This window comes from Arvicola amphibius, chromosome 1, assembly GCF_903992535.2.
Source record: "Arvicola amphibius chromosome 1, mArvAmp1.2, whole genome shotgun sequence".
Classification (NCBI taxonomy): Eukaryota; Metazoa; Chordata; class Mammalia; order Rodentia; family Cricetidae; genus Arvicola; species Arvicola amphibius.
In genome coordinates this window covers 7,804,417-7,827,044 of record NC_052047.1, presented here as the reverse complement: position 1 = coordinate 7,827,044, position 22,628 = coordinate 7,804,417, and the positions used below count along the sequence as shown (strand labels likewise).

The window sequence follows — 22,628 nt, the reverse complement described above, 5'->3', positions numbered from 1 at the left end:
GTAGGCATGGAGAGATGGCTCAGAGGTTAAGAACACTGTATGTTCTTCCAGAGCACCCAGCACCACATGGCAGTTTACAGTTTCCTGTAACTGCAATTCCAGGGGTTCTGACACTTTGTTCCAGTGCAATTAAATACATTAAAAATAAACTTCTATTTGCTTTTGGATCCTCTTCCTATTGCTAGTAATTGGCCAGACAGATGGCTCAGTAGTTAAGAACATTGATTGCTCTTCCTGAAGACCCAGGTTCATTTCCCAGTATCTGTCTACAGGTGACAACCATCTGTAACTCTGGTTCCAGGTCTGGTTCCCTCTTCTGGCTTCCGTGGGTACTGCATGCTCGTTGTGCACAAACATCTATATAGCAAAACACCCATACACAAAGTAAAAGTAAATAAATCTTAATTTTGTTGGTTGATTGGTTTTTTGGAGACAAGATTTGTAAGTGTAGCCCTGGTTGTCCTGGAACTTGACTTTGTAGACCAAGCTGGCCTTGAACTTATGTAGATCTGCCTGGCTTTGCCCCCCCAAGTACTAGAACTAAAGGCGTGGGCTACCACACCTGGCATCAAAAAAAAAATTTTTAACTTTAGGTTAGGCTTCAAATTTATCTTTAAGTACTCATCTCTGAATATTAGCTGGTATAAAATACTCTAGAAGAATGTAAATATAAGACTTAGCTATAACCTTGATTTAATAAAATATAATTAAATTTGAAAATAAATCAATCAAAAAATAAATGATATATCATTAAGCATTACCTATCTGAAAATGTGTCCAGATCAATAAATATTTAAATATAGGCATAGAAAAATTTTAAATTGTATGTACGTGTGTGAGTGTGTGTGAACCTAGCATGAAATACTTTATTGTTTCTAACACCAGTCCAGTCCCTTCCGGAGTCTCTAAAGTCTTACCGTTGTCCATCCTTCATACACTGCTAGCACATCTGCTTCCAATGTTGTAACTTTGCAACATTGCATGACCAGGGCTGGGGATTTTGGATGAGTTGGGAACAAAACTGGATGGTAGCTTTGAAAATGGTCCCTACAAAATATGTCAACAGTCTGAATGAGTTCGGGTCCTTTTTATGCAAGTTTTTCATTTAAGATTTATTCTGAACCACTTTCTGTAATTGAAATGTTATTAAGTTTGTAAATACATTTGACTAGCCAGGTATGTCTGCAGTTCAAACGCCGGGGAAACTGAGAAAGGAGGATTTCTCTGAGGTTAGCCGATGCGATGCTGAGTCCCTGGCCAACTTGGACTAGAAAAGGAGATCCTAGCTCAGAAAACAAAAATAAAATGTTTTTAACTAATGCTTTTTAAAAGTAATGAGTAAGATGCCAGGCAGTTTGGCACATGTCTTTAATCCCAGCACTCAGGAGGCAGAGGCAGGTGGATCTCTGTGTGATCTTTGAGGTCAGCCTGATCTACAAAGAGATTTCCAGTACAGCCAGGGATATATGAAGGAAACCCTGTCTCCAAAAAAAAAAAAAAAAGACACTTGAAAGAAAATTGGTATTTAATTTTGGCAGTGAGCCTAGCCTTTAATGGCTAAACTAGCTCTCAGTCCCAAAATTAGCATTTTAGTTCTAATTCTAGTTAGAATTTTCAAGAAAAATGCACGTTAGATTCAGATTCAGTTGTATTGAGTTAGTAACATAGAGTTATGAGTTTACTTCTCTTCTGATGGGCTTGAAAATTTTAAAAAAAGTTTGGTACCCAATATTAAAAACTGTAAGTAGCACCTGAGAACTATGGGTTTAGTGTGTAAAAATTGTTAGGATTTCGGCCAGGTTGTGGTGCCTCCAACACTTGGGAGGCAGAGCCAGGCAGAAGAGCGAGTTTCGGGACAGCCAGGGCCAAGAGAACTAACCCTGTCTTGAACCCCTTCCTACTGTTATGATCACATTTGTTTATTACCTTGTGTGTATGTGTGGTCTGAGAACAGATTCTGGCAATCAGTTCTCTCCTTCCAGTGTGGGTCCCAGGGATGGAACTCAGGTGTCATGTCAGAGCTGGTTAACAGTACCTTTATCCGTTGAGCTGTTTCACTAGTTCCGAGGCTTAGTTCCGTGATGGGCTGGAAGCTAAAACATATAGGTGTTTTTTTCAGTGTGCTGTAAAGAAAACTGCCAACTAGAGATTAATGGAAGAAAGTAGGGCAAATTGAAAAGACTGAGTAAATGTCATAAGTAGTGGTAGAAATGAATAAACAGGCCAGGGAATGGTGGCACACCCAGAATCCTAGCATTTGGGAGGCAGAAACAGGAGGATCAAGGGTTCCTAGTATCTCGTCTATGTAGAGAATTCAAGGATGGCTTGGACCCACATTACAGTGAAACTCTGACTCAAAAAATCAGAAACAGACAATAAGAGGGATAAATAAACTTAAGAATTTAATTATTTGACAATATATGTTGGTTTCATTTTTGTTGCCGCTATAAAGTACCCGGAAACAACTTAGGAGAAAGGTTTATTTCAGCTCCCAGTTCCTGGTGACATGTCCAAGGCAGCAGGAGCTTGAGGCTGCTGTACATTACAATCTGGAGTGAGAGACATTAAGTGTTTGGAGATTGTGCTCGGCCTGCTTTCCCCGTTCTTGTAGTTCAGGATTCCATACTTAGGGAATAGTGCCGCCAACAGTGGGTAGGTCTTCATCCTTTAACTAATATGGTCGATGTCCAGCAGGAGTGTCCATAGGCCCATCCAAGACTCATTGAGACTCTTCCTTAGTAATTCTAGATCATTAGAACTAAACATTCATTATTTGTATTTGATACCGTTTTAGATATCGTCAGATTCTGGAAAAAGCCATTCAGTTATCTGGGACAGAACAACTAGAAGCTTTGAAAGCATTTGTGGAAGCAAGTGAGTAGAATGGACTGTCCTGCCCGCCCTGTATTGTGAGTGATCTGCAGAGCTTCGTCAGCCTGCTCTGCACAGTCAGTAGTAAATGTGCTTTGAGAGTGTCTTATTCCAGACTTTAACCACTCACAGTTGGGTTATTTTTCAAATGAGTTGTCTTCAAAATTGAAGTCCCAGTTAAGGTTTTGTGTTCTGTGCTTTTCCTTTGTGCAAAACAAGAGAAAAAAGGAAAAGGGTAAAGTTTTCAAGAAATAATTTTTCCTCAGTCTTTTCTGTTTCTTAGAAAAGTTACTGTGTTTTTTTCTGCCTTCTTGTAGTAGATATATAATCAGTAAAATCCAGCATAAAAAAGCTAATTATGTAGCATGAGATGAGAAATCTCTGAGTAATATATTGAAAACTGCCCTTTGTAGAGTTTTGGTTTTTTGAGACAGGGTTTCTCTGTAGCTTTGGAGCCTGTCCTGGCACTAGCTCTTGTAGACCAGGCTGGCCTTGAACTCAAAGAGATCTGCCTGTCTCTGCCTTCCAAGTGCCAGGATTAAGGGCATGCGCCACCACCACCCGGTTCCTCATGAAGTTTTTAAATGGTAATTTTAAGTAAAATTTAATTCCTTAATGGAAACTTACGATTATTTATGTTTCATATTTCTCATCTTATTTTTTAAAAAGTGGTGAATGAGAATGTCAGTCTTGTGATCTCACGGCAACTGCTGACAGATTTCTGCACACACCTCCCTAACCTGCCAGATAGCACAGCAAAGGAGATCTATCACTTCACCTTGGAGAAGATCCAGCCTCGAGTCATTTCCTTTGAGGAGCAGGTAAAGGTCTAGACTTGTAGATTTTGTTGTTGTTTTGTTTTAAAGTTTCTAATTTCCAGTAATTGTTTTTGAAAAAAAATTATGCAATATATTTGGATTATGTTTTCTCTTTGCCCAATTGCTCCCAGATGCACCCCACTTCCCTACCCACCCAACTTTATGTTCTTTTTGTTTTAAAACGAAACAAAATGTAAAAGCCTCCAAGAAACTGAAACAAGAAACAAACAAAAAAACCTATAAAGCCACAGAAACAAAAATCAAAACAAACAAGCAAAAGATCAATAAGATGGCTCAACGGTTAAGAGCTAACTCTTCTTCCAAAGGGCTTTGGGTTCAGTTCTCAGCATTCACATGGCAGCTCACAACTGTCTGTAACTCCAGGATCCAATACCCTTACATAGACCCACTTGCAGGCAAAATACCAAATGCACATAAGATAAAGATAAACTAAATGCTCCAGAAAAGCAAAATTGAAACAGAAAGTCCACAGACATACCACTGAGTGGGGTATGGGTCTCGATAGATCCAGAGAGATTGGTTTTCCCTTTGCCGCAGGGCATTAGTGTAGGACCACGTGTTTGCTCCACCTCTCGCTGCTGGAGTCCTGTCTGGCTTGAACCTGTGCAGGCTGTGCCATTGCCTCAGTCTCTGTGACTTAATATGTGCACCAGACGTGTTGGGTTAGAGCAGCAGATTTTGATCTTAAGATAATAGATTATTTTTATGATCTGATGTTATTAACTCCTTAAAGGAGATAATTCCTCAGTTTCATATTTTGTATAAAACTGTCAAACAGCATTTACAATGTAAAATCAAATAAGTATTAGGATACTGCAGCTCCCACTGGAGCATTAGTAAAGGTCTTTGTTTAGTTTTCTCTATGATGTGGTGTGTGGGTGTGTAAACGTGCTGCTGGATGTGGTGTGTGGGTGTGTAAACATGGGCCGCTGGATGTGGTGTGTGGGTGTGTAAACGTGCCGCTGAATGTGGTGTGTGGGTGTGTAAACATGGGCACAGTCGGGGTCAGAACAGTGCTGCAGAATTAGCTCTGTTCTTCACCTGCTTGTGCATTCTGAGGATCGAACTCAGATCACAGGCTTTTGTTGCATTGTTCCTTGAACAATCTTAGTAGCCTTGGTAAGATTATTTATAAGTTAAGATTAAAAACATAGGGAAACTCTAATATCATATATTCAGCAACACAAAAGCAAAATTTAATACTGGAAACAAAATGTTGCCAAAAATACACATTATAGAAATGTGTTGTTTCAGTTCAGTGTTTTGATATTCTGTGAATGCAAGCCTTATAAAAAAAAGTGATGATTTACATAAACCTGTGAATTTCTTACCAACTTAATCCATTAGTGAGAGCACTGTTAGAGTAACATCTGTATCTGTCATTCTAGGTTGCTTCCATAAGACAGCATCTTGCATCTATTTATGAGAAAGAAGAAGATTGGAGAAATGCAGCCCAAGTATTGGTGGGAATTCCTCTGGAAACAGGACAAAAGTATAGTAAATAGTGGATTTGGATAGACATGTATAAGTACTCGCTAATACTCTCCTACTCCTTCTGTAGGAGATACAATATGTGTAGCATGGTAGATGGCAGTGAGTGCTTCTCAGAGAGTGACTGTGAGCTGTCTGAGGGCTCAGGATAACAAGTTACCTTGTGTTGTTGTTGACACAGTGGTCTTAAGATACCAGCATACTTGCAGTGTTTTCTTAAGAATGGCCAGCATGGGTAGAGTGAACATGGAGAAAGACAAGAGGATTAAGTCAGTACTAGGGATCAGATCCGAGGGGTTCTTGAAGTCCCTGTAAGGACTTTGAAAGAAAAATGATAGGGACAGGTATGGTGGCTCACACCTTTAACCCTAGCACTCAAGAGGCATAGGCAGGCAGATCTCTGTGAGTTTGAGGCCACTCTGGTCTACTCAGTGAGTTACAGGTAAAAAAGAAAAAGAAAAGAGAGTGAGCCATTGGATGATTTTGAGTCGAAAAGTGACATAATATGACATATGACCCACTGACTACTGGGTGGAGAATAAACTGTTGGCAGCGGTAGCAGAAGTAGCACTGTTAATTAGGAAGCTCATGCATGACCATAGCTGAGGAGGAGGTCCTAAGAAATGCTGTAGTCTGGAGATTTCCTGTGGCTTTGCTTAATTTTCCATGTGGAGTATACAAAACAGTCAAGTCCTGATTTTTTTTTTTAACCTGAGCAGTTGGAAATACGGAGTTGCCGTGCGCTCTAGGGAGTATATTTTAAGGAGATTTCAAGTGTACATTTTGCATTGTGATAATCAGGTTAAGACATCTAGTAGTGAGTAGAATATTTTAGTCTGAAGGTAGTAGAGCACGCTTGGTTACAAGTAGACGTTTGGGAGCCAGTGCCTACTGTCTGGTTTGATGCCTTTCCAAGGGAGGGAGAGGACTGTGGAGGCCTGGAGCGCTCCACCTCAAGAGGCAGCTGGCTGGAGGGCATTGCAGCAAGTGGGAAGGATTGTCCGTTGGGGTGTGCTCCTCCCTAGAAGCCATTTGAGGGAAAGAGCAGGATTCAGACGCTTGCTGCTGCTGAGTAGACTGACGGTGGCTGGTGGTCAGCACTCGGCAGGTGTAGGGTGACACCAGGCATTGTGAGACCTATGGGAGCCGGAGCCTGGTTGGAAAAGGGAATGTAGACAGCTCTTCGGTAGGCTTTTCAACCAGACAATAATTCGTGTAGGAGACCACAGTGAAAGTTAGGGTTTTTATGTTATGGGCCATTGGAAAGCAAAGATTTGATATTAACTCCAGGCATGGTGGTGCGCGCCTTTAATCCCAGCACTCCAGATGCAGAGGCAAGCAGGTCTCTCTGAGTTCCAGGTCAGCCTGGTCTACAGAGCAAGTTCCAGGACAGCCAGGGAGGGATACACAGAGAGACCTTGTCTCAAAAAACAGATATTGAGGAATTGGCAAAGGATTCTCGCAGCAGTGTATAAAAAGAAAGGAATCTAGTAGGAGTGGGGCATTTTGTCTAGGGGCTGTCCTGGGCAAGGTTAGCAACGTCTGGCTCTTTGTCAGGGCATCAGTACTCCCGTGCCTCTTTGTAACAGTCAGAAATGCCAGCTGTCCCCTGGTGGGCAGATGTGTCCTAGGGATGTGAGGAACATAGAACACACAGCACAGCCTGTGTGTTCTGGTGATAGGGTGGAGTTCGTGCAAGTACTCTGATTGCTTCTCTCAGAAAGCTAAATGTAATGAATGGGAGCTGGGAGAGAGGACGGGAATATAACTGGATAAATGGGAGCTTCTTTCTTTAAGAAGTTACTCAGTCTGACTTCTAAAGTAATGAATAGATCATCTGATAGAAAATTGAAAAATTCAAGAAGCTTAATGTGTTATAGCAATTCATATAAATTTGTGTTGTGATTGGGAAAACAAACTATTGATAATAAATAAGCTAAACAAGCAATTTTAATTCATAGTCATCCTTCCCATGATCTATCCCTCCCCCACAAAAAACAAACCAACTAAAGAATTAATTTCAGAGGGGAGCCAAGTCAATTCTAAGTTTTTTTTTTTCCTTGTCACAAGGTATTACTGCTTTTTTGGCTGCAAATAGGAAAGGTTACTTTTCTATGAGAATTAATCTTGAGTTATGAGTTTTGAATTATGTGAGGTTTCCAGTTCTTCATTCCTGGAATAGAATATAAGCAGTGAGGAAGGAAGAAACTGAAAGTCTTTTCTCCACACCATTCTAAGTGAGATTACATGTCGTATGTATGAAAGTGTATTTCATAATTTTAATGATGTTTAATATACTATTGAATTCCACAGTTTGTATTTGTAAGACCTATTTGTAAGACATAGGGTCTTGCTATATAGCCTTGCCTTGGTATGTAGACCAGGCTGGCCTTGAACTCACAGAGTTCTGCCTGCCTCTGCTTCCCAAGGGCTGGGGTGGAAGGTATGTGTCACCATGCCCAGCCATAGCCCACTTTTTAACTTAAAAAAAAAATAGATGGTGTCTGTACGCACCTGTTAATGATTATCATTACATTTTCTACCTTTTTACACACGGCACTTCATTCCTATAAATACTATACAGGGATTTCCATTTTTTCCTAACGTAAGTAATTATGAGTAACTTTACAAATTAGTTTTCTTGTAATATATACATAGGCACATCCCTTATTGTCTTTTTAGGATTTGGTGTCTGGAAGTAAAGTACAGTGGATTAAGGGCATATAAATTTAAAGAGTTCAAAAGGATAATTGCTAGATTCTTCTCTAGGCAGGCTGAGCCTGGATATAGTTCCGCTAGTGGTATCTGATAAGCTGAAACTGGGCACTTGTGTCTGTGATCTTCGTATTATGAGATACCTGAGGATCCGAAGCAGCTGTTATATGACCAGTGAGAATAAAATTTTAAAAGATCAGGGACTCTTAGCTTTTTTTTCTATAACATAATAAGAATTTTATTATTTGTTAAAAGTTTTCTTGACAAAATACTCAGTCTGTTTGTTTTATTTATCCTAGACAATACAATGTAGACTACAAGCTGGAGACTTACCTGAAGATTGCTAGACTGTATCTGGAGGATGATGATCCTGTTCAGGCTGAGGCTTACATAAATCGAGCATCCCTGCTTCAGAACGAATCCACGAATGAACAGTTACAAATACATTATAAGGTAACAAATGAGTAATTTGGAATTAATTTTATATCGATGAATTATGTACCAAGATGTTTCATAATATCTGTTGATGTTTATATATTTTGGAAATTCTCTTTGCTTCTTTTCTCTGTATATACTACTGCTTTTGTGTGTCAACTTGACACAAGCTAGAGTCATCAGAGAGGAAGGAGCCTCAGCTAAGGAAATGCCTTCATGAAATCCAGCTGCAAGGCATTTTCTCAATTAGTGATCAATGGGGGAGGACCCAGCCCATTGTGGGTGGTGCCATCCCTAGGCTGGTGGACCTGGGTTCTATAAAAAAGCAGGCTGAGCAAGCCATGGGGAAGCATGTCAATAAGCAACACCCCTCCATGGCCTCTGCATCAGCTCCTGCCTCCAGGTCCCTGCCCTGTTTAGTTCCTCTTCTGACTTCCTACAGTGATGAATGTTGACGTGGAAGTGGAAGCCGAATAAACCCTTTGATCCCCAGCTTGTTTTTTGGTCATGGTGTTTTGTCACAGCAGTAGAAACCCTAACTATGATATTTTGTCTTTCCAGTTTACCCTAATTGGAGTGTTTCCCCTGTGCAGGTATGTTATGCACGTGTCCTTGATTACAGAAGAAAATTTATTGAAGCTGCCCAAAGGTACAATGAACTCTCTTACAAGACAATAGTCCATGAAAGTGAAAGACTAGAGGCCTTGAAGCATGCTTTGCACTGCACCATCTTAGCATCAGCAGGTAAGCTGTGATTGGTGCTTACATGGCCAGGTTTGTACTCTGTGCAGTAACATTAGGAGGTAACTGTTGGAATAGTTAACAAGGGACTGTCTTCTGAGGGGTGTCTTTGTACAATTAACATGTAAACAAAAATAGAAATAAAATGATTTATCTTAAAAAAATTAAAGTGAATGTAATCAGCCTGTTAACCACATGCTAAGAATAGTTCAGAGGTAACAGAGTTTATTTCTAAAATTTCACCGAAGAACAGAATGGTTCCTAAATTAAACGAGAACTATGGAGGGGGAAACAAAGATTAAAGTCTAGAGATTGGCTAAGGTGACTCCTCCATTAGATGGAGGTGCTTGTTGCCTGACGACCACATGGTGGAAGGAGAGAAAGTTGTCCTCTGATCTCCACTGGTGTACCATGGCACGTGTCTTTTCTCCGTGTCCACAAATAAGTGTGATACAGTCTTTAAAAAGATCTAAAGTGTTCTACTTCTCAAGTTTTTCAACCTTTGAGCTTCAGTTTTAGACCTAGCAATCATTCCTTTCCTCAGTACATACAAGACTTTTACTAAATTGTAGTATATAAATTTAGTACAGCTTTTAAATAGAAAAGACCATTGTGAATGTTAATTCTAAACCATGGCTTTTTTTAATGATTATGAAATCTTCCAAGGACTGTAATAAGTTGAGAGCCTATGACATATTTAGAACTACCATTTAATATCCTCTTTTTGCCACAGGGTTTCTAGAACTCTGTATAAAGACCAGGCTAGCCTTGAACTCACAGACATCCAGAGTACTAGGATTAAGGATTAAGCCACCACTTACTTTTTCTTGCAACTAAGTATCAGTGATTATTATGTTACTATATAGATTCACCATGATTTTCTATTATTTTACTTTATCATTCAGACATATCCAAGCTGTGGTCCATAGGCTGTATGCAGCCAAGGATAGCTGTGACTGTGATCCAGCATGAAATTATGAACCTAAAATATGATTGTTTCTTGTTGTTTATTTGAAACTCAATTGCATGGTTCTCCAGTGTGAACTTCGTAGTTGATAACATCATTTCACAGTGTCAGAAGGTGGAACACACCTGTATGCAGCAGTGATTGTGCACAGGGGACAGTTTATGGTAGGTTAAACTCCTAAGTTCAAAGGTACACATTTTAGCCTTTTGACAGAAAGTGTTCATTGTGCCAAATAACATACTACAAACAGATTCTCATGAGTACCTGACTGTCCACAGGTATTAACAATTGTTTTCACTATTTGCCTATCTAGTAGATGAAAAATGACATTACAATTTGGCATTAATTCCTATTTTATTTATAATGAATGTTAAGCATCTTTTCACGTGTATTTATGAAGCCATTGTTGAACTGGGCAGTGGTGGAGCCTGCTGTAGTGAGGAGCAGCGGGCTGTGTTCCTGCCGCCCAGCTCCCGGCCTCCTGGCTAGCTTATGCCCCGAAATAACAACACACAAACTGTATTCATTTAAACACTGCCTGGCCCATTAGTTCCAGCCTCTTATTGTCTAATTCTCACATCTTGATTAACCCATTTCTAATAATCTGTGTAGCATCACAAAGTGGTGTCTTTCTGGGAAAGATTCAGCATGTCTGACCTGGTGGCTGGCTGCATGGTGACTGTCCCAGAGAGGAGAGGCAGGGCAATTGCCTGAGGCATCTGCCTCACTCCCAGCATCCTGTTCTGTCTACTCCACCCACCTATGTTCTAACCTGTCAGGCCAAGCAGTTTCTTTATTAATTAACCAGTGGAACAGCAGATAGATAGAAACACTCCTACATCAGCCTGCCTGTAATCTCAGCACTCAGGAGGCAGAGGCAGGTGGAGCTCTGTGAATTCAAGGCCAGCCTGGTCTACAGAGTGAGTTCTAGGACAACAAGAAAAGGTCATGTTGGTAACCTTGCATTCTCTCTCGCTCTCTTTTTTAAATTTTGAGACAGGGTTTCTCTGGGTAGCCCTAACTGTCATATAACTCACTTTGTAGACCAGGCTAGCCTTGTTTGTTGGGGATCTGCCTGATCAAAGGTGTGTACCAGCATACCCAGCTCTCCCCATGTGCATTGGCCTTTTTTTTTTTTTTGAGTTGTAAAAACTCTTAACATATGAAAGAAAATTGGTAGTTTTTTTCCCCAATTTATTGCCTATATTGGACTTTGTAGAAGTTTGCCATGTATAAAGTTTATTATTATTTGTATGTGTGTGTATATACATACAGAGAGACACACTGCGAAGGAACCCTAGTGCCTCATACCTGCTAATCTCATCACAGAATTATTCTGCAATTGTCCTGCGGTTGTCAAATGTCTAGGTTAGTAGAGCACAGCTGGATTGTTCTAGGTACTCCTTACTGCTACAGTCACGGTTTGGTGGCCATTTCAGATGAAGTGTGTGAAGAAAACTTAGGTTAACAGGTATATCATGTAACAGGGAGGCACATTTTAAGGACTTTTTAAGGAAATTGTGGGTATTCTCTTTTGATACTATATTTAACCTGGTAAGTGCTGTAATATCATTGCTGTGTGGAATCTGAAACAGCACCAGTGAGCTTTTGTCCGACTTTGTTAAATTTTGGTCTGCCTTGCACTTTCTTTTTTTCTTTTTTGTTTTCTTTGTTTTGAGGAAGCGTCTCCCTGCTTGGACCAGGGACCTTAAACTTGCCCTGTCTTCCGGCTCCTGAGTGTGGAGGTTGCAGGCGTGAGCCCCACCCACCCTTTTTGTCTCACACTTTGAAAGCGTCTATCCTGGCAGAATTTTCTACCGTCATTGACTAGATTTGTAAAATACTGGCTCCCTGAATTATATACTTCCAAATATTGACACACTTTAGTGAACATTATAAAAATTACATTTTAATATATTATTATTGATCTTATCAGAAAAACTTTCAACTATAATAAGGTATCAAACTCATAAAAACAAGGATAGGTTTTAAACTGCAATTGGAAACTCAAATTTTCAGATACCACTGCTTGTTTTAGTATAGTTGCAGGTTCTCTTTGCTCATTTTTGCTTTGGGAAGTATTTTATGGTGCTGGGATTCAGCTTAGGGCCTTCCACATGGTAGACAAGTGCTCTTACTGAGCTGTGTTCCCTCCGTCCCACCCCCTACCCCCAGTCCTATATGTTCGTTTTTAAAAAAGGGCCAAGGTCTAGCAAGGTGGCCCCAAACTGCAAGCCTATGACTAAGGTCAATTCCCACCTAGTGGGAGGAACCATCTCTTGGTGTTCATCCTTTGACCTCTACATTTGTGTGCTGTGGCATAAAACTAGCTAGGACAATACCAAGATTTAGGCACTGGGTGTACCCACTGCCGCTAGGTGTCCTTGTGGCATGCTCTTACTCTGCAAGCCTAGAGCTATATTTTAAAGGAAAGGGGTTGTTGACAATACTATTTCTGTTCATTTCGTGGTTTAGTCATCAGTCACATAAAGGTTCTTAAATGTGTAAATTGAAACTGTGTATTGTGTCTTAGCATAGAAGTATTTGTTGTTGCTGTTGTTTCTGTTGTTTTTGAGACAAGATTTTAGTGTTCAGCTTGGCTAGCCTAGGATTTGCTGTGTAGTTCAGGCTGGTTCTGGGATTACAGAAGGTTGTTCCATGCTGGACATATACTTTTTTTATTAACTAAATAATGCGTATTTGTTTTTTTAAAATATTTATTTATTATGTATACAATATTCTGTCTCTTGTGTGTCTGCAGGCCAGAAGATAGCACCAAACCTCATTACAGGTGGTTGTGAGCCACCATGTGGTTGCTGGAAATTGAACTCCTTTAGAAGAGCAGGCAATGCTCTTAACCACTGAGCCATCTCTCCAGCCCTGCATATTTGTTATATAAATATAAATATGCAAGAAAAAAATAGAAGTCACCTGGGGTTACAACCCCATGGAACACTTAGACCTCTATCCTGGTCTATTTTGTGAACATTGTTATCCTCATTTATCTGTGGTTCTTTGTTAGTGAACATATCTACTTATTAAAATTGATTTTTAACCCAAACTCTCAGCTCTTTTTTTAAAAATTATTTCCAGATATGTGCAGAGTAAGTAGCAAAATCTGAGTTATCCAATTCCAGTTTCCAGCTGAGAGTGATCTTTTTATAGCTCAGCTTCTAAACTGTAAGCAAGCTGCTTGGCGTTTCGTTCTCAATGGTTTTGTGCCCTTTAGTGATGATTTTGCTATTTAAAATGGTCCCCTAACATACCGCTGGATGTTCTCTAGTGTTTTGGGCTGTGTTTGTGTTTGTGTGTGTGTGTGTGTGTGTGTGTAAGTGTTGGTGGGAACTGGAGGTGACCTGACTCCCAGCAATCTTCTTACCTCAGCTTCCCAAGGGTTGGGACTACAGGCATGCATTACCATGTCCTCTAGTGCTCATATGTGCATCCAGCAGTCTGATGTGAAGATTTGTGTGACAAAAATCGTGTCATGTAAACTTCATTTTGGCAGAATTACAGTGTCAGCTCTGAGTTCAAGGCTGATGAGTTAACTAACAGTATAGTTAAGTAAGATTTTAAGCAGAAACATTTGAAACAAAGTTGCAAATTGATTAAGGTTGACAAAAAATTGAGTAGGGGCTTAGAAGATTCCAATTCTGTATTTCCCGTACACACTGCAGCTGAGCATTAACTAAGAGGAGCAGTGTCTTTCTAGAACATTCCATATATTATACACATATATATTAATGGGGATTGCATTTTAGTGGGCAAAAATGGGACCATAGAATGTGATTTTTTTTTTTTTTTTTGTCTTTGAAGAAACAGAGACTATTTGACACACCTATGTTTCCTCTAGGACAGCAGCGTTCTCGGATGCTGGCTACTCTTTTTAAGGATGAACGGTGCCAGCAACTTGCTGCATATGGAATCTTAGAGAAAATGTACCTAGATAGAATCATCAGAGGGAACCAGCTTCAAGAATTTGCTGCAATGCTGATGCCTCACCAAAAAGCAACTACTGCCGATGGTAATGATCATGGTTTATGTGTATGTGGTGGTAAATGTTAGGTGTAGACTAGAAAGTACGTTAATTAGTTTCTTTAGGTAATACTTCCTGATAAATAAAAAGAGGACTGTTGAAAAATGGTGACTGTTGAACACGGATATAGGTTTGTGGTGTATTCTGAAACAGTCCCTGTTAGAAAGCATTTTGTGAAATAATGCTTTTTCTTTTTTTTTTTTTTAAACTTTTGAAAACTGAAAAATTATAGAAAATACCTATGGCACCTGGATTTTAAAAATCTTAAGCCACTGGTAAATAACATTAAGTAACAGATTGTAATAGATCATAATTATGTATTCTTGATTAAGGGCAAAATTTAGCTCAGTGCTTGCCTAAGGTCCATCAGAATTTGCTGATAATCAGAATAGATTTCCTTTTGTAGTTTTTGGTTAAATGATGTGTTTGCTTAAATCAGAATGTCTTTGCCAGGACATTTTTTAAAAAATATTTTCTTCATAAAATAATTTTTTGTACGTTTGTCTACAGATGTTTTAAAGTACTTGATATAGTTACCATGATAGTAAACAACAGATCTAAACATGGAGAAACATAAACATGTTTCAGCTGAATTAGTTTCAGCTTGCCTGTCAGCTAGATCCACTGCCCTGGACTCACGGTTGCCCTGTACCGAAGAGAAATGAGTTGTGAGGGTCATTTATCCTGGGGCTACCTGAAAGGTGACATTGATCCGGTCTGAACTGCTGGGAGCTGAGCCCGATGAGTGACCTGTTATACTCTAGAAGCACTGGGGTAGTTCCCATCTTTCTACCAAAAAGGCATCTCTTTTAATGCATTTTTAAAGGGCTTTTTTTTTTTTAATGTGTATATGTGTGTGTCGTCATGTGTATCCACCAGGTGCGTGGAGGTGCCCTGGGAAGCCAGAGGACAGTGTCGGATCAGCTCGCGTTAGAAGCTGTTGTGCTCCAGCCAGCGTGGCTGCTGGGAAACTCGGTTCCTTGACATGCTGAGCTGTATCTCTAGCCCCAAGATTTCTCCATGTGAAATCTCGGGATAGTGCCTTTATGGTTGGAGGGTTATTTCTGGTTCTTCTGAGCAGTAGGCTTTTATCTTATTTAAACACATTATGAATGATAAAGTGATTCTCTTATTTTGCTTGGCTTCTAGAAATATTAAAATTAAATTTGTGGCCCAAATATGAGTAAAATATATATATATATATATATATATATATATATATATATATATATAAATTTATTCTAAATTATTTCTTTTTTAAAAAACTTTTGATTTTTAACCCTCTATATTCTCAGCAGTCTTTTTTTTGGTTTTTTGAGACAGGGTTTCTCTGTAGCTTTGGAGCCTGTCCTAGAACTAGCTCTTGTATACCAGACTTGCCTCAAACTCACAGAGATCCGGCTGCCTCTGCCTCCTGAGTTCTGAGATTAAAGGCATGCGCCACCACTACTACCTGGGCATTATTTCTTTTTTAAAAACGTCTGTTGTAGAGAGGAGCCTGCTTGTTCGTCCTGGCCACCTGGCTAGTTTAGCCCGAAATAATCACACAGAAATTGTATTAATTAAAACACTGCTTGGCCCATTTGCTCTAGCCTCTTATTGGCTAACTCTCACATCTTGATTTAACCCATTTCTATTACTCTGTATATCTCCACGTGGCAGTGGCTGGTTACATTGTGTCTACAGTAAAGATGCAGAGAGAACACACAGGTGCTCCTGCTGGCTTCCCCTTTTCATTCAGTCCAGGATCCCCAGGTCCTTAGCTCTTCAGTTAAACCTATCTGGAAACACCCTTACAGACACAGCCAGAGATGTTTTTCCATATATGATTGGCTGTTGAAGATTAGCCGTCACACTGATTTTCTAAGTACTGTAATTTATTGTATATAAACTAAAATGGCAAATGTTCCCTGGCATATTGGTGCTTGCTGTTAATCTTAGCACTTCGGAGGCAGAGGCAGGCAGATTTCAGAGTTTGAAACTATCCTGTTCTACAGAGTGAGTTCCCAGATAGCAAGGATTACACAGAAACCCTGTCATGAAAAACTAATAATAATAATAATAATAATAATAATAATTTATGAAATGTAAGGTTTAGTAATGTATTGTTCAGAGGAGTAACACTGATTTTAGTGATTTATTACATGCCTAGAAATAAAAAAGTATATCTTTTTATACAAAACTAGTTTCAAACATTGAATGAGTTTATGTTTTTTATTTAAGGTTCCAGCATCTTGGACAGAGCTGTTATTGAGCATAATTTGTTGTCAGCAAGCAAATTATATAACAATATCACCTTTGAAGAACTTGGAGCTCTTTTAGAGATCCCTGCAGCTAAGGTATTTTATTAATTCAGTACTTTATAACAGGGAATTGAAACCCAAAACTATTGAAGTAATGGAAAACTACATAATTGATAATGCTCGCCAGCACAGCAGAAGCTACTTGTTTAAAGCCTCAGCTAAGTACAAGAGACTGTTTAAGTGCTGAAGTACTGTTGTCATGAAACTTGGTGGTTTTAGCTTTCAGACTGTGATTTCTGATAGGTGTGGGAGTCTCAGAGAAGTCCTCAGTTACACTCTTTCTGTAAGGGTTTCTGTGTTTGGTGTCTTAAGTTTCTGAAGTATTAGATGGAGATTGGTTGGTGCATCCTTGTTTCTCTGCCCTAGATTGACTTTGACCCCAAGATGCTGTATCTTCTGAATTTGACTTGGTTTGAGGAGTTTGACTGCCATTCTTAGGTTTGGCTGGTCACACACAAACCCCTGCACAGTGACAATTGTAATTAGAGTGTTGCTGTTTAGGAAATGCCATCTTAATTTCAAATAATACTGAGAGTAAAGTCATGCAGTTTATCTGATTGTGAGGTTTTGATTTTCTGTTTTCTTTTTCTTTTGAGACAGGATCTCATGCAGCCTAGACTGGTCTCAGACTCAGTAGGATGACCTTAGACTCTGGATCCTTCTGCCTCTACCTCCCAAGTACTGAGATTACAGGTGTGTGTATATCAGGCTTCCTTTAGGATTTTCTAAGAATTCTTTGCATGTATAAGTTTAGTTAAGTAGATTGATGTGGGAACTGAGACGACAGTTGCCATTTAAAAGATGTTTTCTTAGCCAAGAATGGTAGCTCACACTTATAATCTCAGCACTTTAGAGACTGAGGTAGCAGATGGCTGCAAAGCAAGGCAAACAAAGATGCTTTCTTCTCAGGGTTGGTGGTATAGTACAGTTGCTTTTGGAGATTAAGGGAAGTGAATACATTGTTAGTAATAGACTATAATCCATCAATATGATGATGTAGTATTGATTGTGAGGATGTCAGTGTACAAGATGAGCAAATCAGGGCCTGAAGAGATGGCACAGAAGTTAAGCGCACTAGCTTATCTTGCAGAGGACCTGGGTTTGATTCCTAGGACCTATACAGTGGCTCACAAGCATCTGTAACTCCAGTTCCAGGGTTCTGTCCTGGCTTCCTGCAGCAGGCATGCATGTGGTGCACATTCTTGCAGGCAAGACAACCATACACCTTGAAACAAAATGACCAGTTCACAATCTAGTTTGCTCATGTGTACTAAACATTAATAATGTGGCAGTAGGAGTTGGATTTAGAATGTTTTGCTTTTGCCCCTCTTAATTTTAAATCTTTTAAATTTTTCTTTATTTCCTTTTTGAATATGGACATCTGTTTCTTTGGTTCTTGGGCTTTTTAGAAAATAGTATTTTCTTCTGTTTGGGGCTGGGTGTGGGACATCTTGTGATCAAAGGACTCAGGAGGATAGGGCAAGAAGGCAGTAAGCTTTTCCTGGCTACATAGGGAGACGCGGTCTCAGAAATGAAACAACAAAATATTTCGTAGTAGATACACTGAAATTGATATAGGAAAAACAAGTTTCTGTGTTCCCCCAGAATTGAAGGTAGTGTTGTTACTATTTATACATTTACTTTAAAATATTTAGTTATTTTATATGTATGATTTTTAAAAAATCTATTATTTTTATTTATGTATGTGTCTGTGTCCATGTGAGAGTATGGTGTGTGTGTGTGTGTGTACCCAAGAAAGCCAAAAGAGGACTTCAGATATCCTGGAGTTAGAATTACAGTCAGTTGTGAGCCACCTAAACTGAGTGTTGGGAACCGAACTCAGGTCCTCTGTAAGAGGGGTGTACGCTCTTCACCACTGAGCCCTCTCCCCAGCCCCCGGTGTGTGAGTGTTTACCTGCATGTGTGTCTGCACCACATGTGTGCTGGTGCTTGTAGACATCAGAAGAGGGTGTTGGGTCCTCGGGACTGGAGATAGGACTGTTGTGACTGCCATGTGCTCTGGGGAGGCAGCCAGTGCTCTCCACCACTTGGCTCATGTCAGGCATTGCAGGGCAGCCAGTGGGCAAAGGCAGTAGTAGAACTACGCACCTGCAGCTTTTAATTTTTTTTTTTTTAGATTTAAGTCTCAGTGTAATTTTGAGACTTATTTTGTATTTTGTGCGTAGAGTGTCTGCTTAGCCTACACAAGGCTCTGGAGTTAGTTCTCACCTGCAAAACTGGACTGATGTATACTCCTGTAATCCTAGCACTTGGGTAGTGGAGGCAGGAGGATCAGAAGTTCAGGTTCTTCCTCAGCTGCATAACAACTTGAGGTCAGCCTGGGACTTGTGACTTTTCATCCAAAAAAAGAAAAAGAAGAAAATAAAATTGGTTATTTTGATTTTAAGTAGAGGAAAAAGTTGGTAAAAATGGCTAGATTCTTGCCCAACAAAAGTCTGGCAAGTCTGTATTCTCACCACTTGAGAAGCCAGAGGGTCCGGAGTTCTAGTCAGCCAGGCTATATAGTGAGTGAGACCTTGTTTCCAACAGAGACAGCCCCCTGCAAAGTGAAACAGAACTCATTTAACTTAAGCAGCGGGGTCAGAAACTAGAAATGCATGCTCCTCAGCAAATGACAGGCAAGGCTTTCACTTGATTATATGTGAATGGTTGTTAAATATGATAAACTGAGAGATTGTTTTGTTTTTGTTTTTAATAGGCAGAAAAGATAGCATCGCAAATGATAACAGAAGGACGGATGAATGGATTTATTGACCAGATTGATGGGATAGTTCATTTTGAAAGTAAGAAGTTTTATGCATTCTCATCATAGTGAACTGTTGTATGTTTATGATTAAGATATGTTGAATTGTTTCTTTTGACCCAGAATTATATTACTTATGAGCGTATTTCCAACAGAAATAATTTAAAATAGTTTTAAAGGTTATATTTATGAATTATTTATTTCAATGTTTCTAAGCTAAGAAAAAGATGAACTGAAATTGTTACCAGTTTAGTCAGTTAGTCCCCTGACCTTTGTTGAACTCAAACCATGGGTAGGGCACATGGAATGACAATTGCATTTCCTGTTCAGAAGCTCCGAGAACCAATGTAGGCAGGCAGGTAAGTGGACAACTCGACTTCCCACATAGAGAAACCCTGCTCCCCACCTCAAAAAAGTCCACCTTCCCTGTTGCCATCTTCGTCCCTGTGTCTCAGTTTGAATCAACAGTTGATGGTGATCTTCCAGTCCCTGCACATAAGGTACAGTTTTAAATCATGCGCTCCTGTGTCACTCTGAGTTTCTCCGTAGAATAATCTTATTTTAAACTGTGGCACTATCTGAATATCTGCATGTGCTCATAAGCTAGGCTCCCTGGGTAGTTAGTAAGTCTGACTGTCTTTCCATGGCATACCTAGCTGCAGTGCCCTGCTCCTGGGGAATAAGGATAAATACATGTTATGAGTACTAGGGCAAAGGCGTCGTGTTTATGTCGGGTTGGAACCAGGGAGATGGCTTACAGTGAGCCCCAGCACCCAGATAGAAGCAGGGCAGCTGTGCACCTGAAATCCAGTGCTGGCAGGGGCAGGGGTCAGAGGTGGGAGGACCCTGGAGTCTTGACGGCTAGTCACAGCCAGTCTAGCTGCATCAGCCCCTGTCTCACCAAGGTCGAGACACTAGTGAGACGGTTGGGGATAAGGAGTCTGCTGTGAACGTGGAGAACAGCCCCACAAAGCTAACCTCTGTGGCATCTACCCTGCCCCCAGACACCATACACGTGTGTGAGAGTGTGCATACACACACACACACACAATTTTCTTAAATTGAGCAAGATAATCTTTCTTTTAAGATTTGGTTTTTATTTTTTTTTTTCATGTGAATGGGTGTTTGCCTGTGTACCCTGTGTGTCTGCTGTCAGTGGAGGCCAGAAGAAGGCAGCCCTTGGAATGTGAGCTGCAACCTGAGTGCTAGGATTCAAACCCAGGTTCTCTGGAAGAGCAGCTAATGCTCAACCACTGAGCCACCTCAGGGCCCCAAATAAACTTAAAGATTGGAATAGAGAGCAATAGAAGACATCCTATATGCGAACATGCGTGTGGACATGTCCTCATTCATGCCTCACACGCAAACAAAATCTAAATAAAGCTAATAAAATAGAGAGTTTTTTAGTTGTTCAGATAAAAATGAAAAACATATGAGCCAGGCAGTGGTGGCGCACGCCTTTAATCCCAGCACTCGGGAGGCAGAGGCAGGCGGATCTCTGTGAGTTCGAGACCAGCCTGGTCTACAAGAGCTAGCTCCAGGACAGACTCCAAAGCCACAGAGAAACCCTGTCTTGGGGGAAAAAAAAAACAAACCAAAAACAAAAAACCACATGTTCAGAACAGACTAAACCTAGAATGACAAGGGGAAGCTCAAGTCTCTGCATTACCACCCCATCCCTCAGGCCTGAGGTAGCTGATCATCTCTGCCAGGCTGTGTGTCTTTATAGATGTCAGTGCAGATTGGTAAGATATACAGTTTTCTAGAAGGTAGGAGTATGGGACTGTATTTTAAACTTCAGTTGCCTTTTAACTCATTGTACTGTAGACACGCTTTCAAGTCAGTAAGCAGCAGTCTGATCTGTTTATGGCTGAATAAGAAAATGGAGTTCACTTTTCACCACCCATTCTGTAGAGAAGGCTGGCGCCGAACACGTGGATCTGCCTGTTTCTGCTCCCGATCGCCGGCATTAAAGTGTGTGCCACTATATACCCAGCTTCATTATTGTTATTATTTTAAGATAGGCTCTCTCTATCTATTTTGGAACTCACTATGTTGATCAGGCTGGCCTTGAATTAAACGGATCCACCTGGCTCATGCCAGCTTTTTAGCATTATTTTTATTTTATTTTATTTTATTTTTTTTACCTGCATGTCTATATGCCAGAAGAGGGTGCTGATCCCGTAGAACTGGAGTTGGGAAGCACCATGTGAGCTCTGGAAGAGCAGCCTCTTAACAGCAAAGCATCTCCAGCCCCCAGGCTGTGCCTGTAAAATGCTCTTTTAAATGAGACTTCTTCCTGGCTCTCATTTCTGACTATATATTACTCATTTTTTTTTAAAAAAAGTTGTAGATTCAAGATAGTGTTTTGAGTAGATTTTACTTTTATGTTTCTTTTCCCTTGTATTTTTAGGTTAGGTAGGCACATTCTTGTATGTACATCCAGTGCTCTCCCAGTAGATGGCGGCGTCTCCTACCTGTAAACTCTGGTGAGCCCTCGTGATGCTCTGGGGCTGTCTTGATGAGTGTTCAGTAGGGGAGTTTGTTCTCAAGGGCATTTTATTATGTTTTATATTTGTTGTTAGTGGTTTGAGTTTTGTTTTGGTTTTTGAGATAGTGTCCCTTTGTAGACCAGGCCAGCCTTAAACTCACGGAGATCCTACTTACTTCTGCCTTCTGAGAGCTAGGGTTAAAAATGTGCCACCATGCTTGGCCTAATTTGAGTTCTTAACTATTGCGTAATTAATATTTTTAGAATAAACTTTTTTAAAAATTAGAACTGTTGTAATTTGTCTTTTAACTTGGATTTGTACGTAATTGCTATTTTTTTTCCCCATTGTTATCTGTTTTTAGCACGAGAAGCCCTGCCAACATGGGACAAACAGATCCAGTCACTTTGTTTCCAAGTAAACAACCTTCTGGAGAAGATCAGTCAGACAGCCCCGGAGTGGACGGCTCAGGCCATGGAGGCTCAGATGGCCCAGTGAGGCCTTGCGGAGCTCTGTGCACGCTGCCTCCCTGCCACTGTGCGGGTGACTCCCCTGCCCCTCCACAGCATTTGCACCATGACCTTCACATTTCAGTCTTTTATGCTGGGTCCCTTTACAGAAGATGCTCGAGCAGGGAGGTCAGCACTTAGACATAGTAGTTCCCATACGCTCTGGTCTGTGCATTAGACATAGTAGTTCCCATACGCTCTGGTCTGTGCATTAGACATAGTAGTTCCCATACGCTCTGGTCTGTGCATTAGACATAGTAGTTCCCATACGCTCTGGTCTGTGCATTAAACCAACTCAGATATTTTGAAAACTTGTTCTCTAAACAGAAGTGGAAGCGCTGTGATGAAAAAGTTTGGAATTTGTGATCTTTGTAGTCATGTAAAACTTAAGTACTTTGTGCCTCTCCAAATGTGGCTATTCTAATAAACAGAGCAATGAACCAAATAAAGGTAGTACTTTGTTTTTAA

General features: G+C 40.2%; 1 protein-coding gene across 3 annotated transcripts in view; it reads left to right on the top strand.

Moving 5' to 3' along the window:
- The window catches only part of Cops4 (COP9 signalosome subunit 4), a 28,415-nt gene extending 5,787 nt beyond the window's left edge, over window positions 1-22,628 (top strand). Inside the window, exons 2-10 of one of the 3 annotated variants that reach the window (XM_038310560.1) lie at window positions 2,795-2,874; window positions 3,541-3,692; window positions 5,099-5,202; window positions 8,216-8,369; window positions 8,945-9,095; window positions 13,913-14,083; window positions 16,319-16,434; window positions 19,118-19,202; window positions 22,016-22,628. In XM_038310560.1, coding sequence (XP_038166488.1) covers window positions 2,795-2,874; window positions 3,541-3,692; window positions 5,099-5,202; window positions 8,216-8,369; window positions 8,945-9,095; window positions 13,913-14,083; window positions 16,319-16,434; window positions 19,118-19,202; window positions 22,016-22,149 — 1,147 coding nt within the window. In that variant the 3' untranslated portion in view covers window positions 22,150-22,628. The remainder of the gene's footprint in view (window positions 1-2,794; window positions 2,875-3,540; window positions 3,693-5,098; window positions 5,203-8,215; window positions 8,370-8,944; window positions 9,096-13,912; window positions 14,084-16,318; window positions 16,435-19,117; window positions 19,203-22,015) is intronic. The other 2 variants (XM_038310572.1, XM_038310566.1) reach the window with 2 other exon arrangements.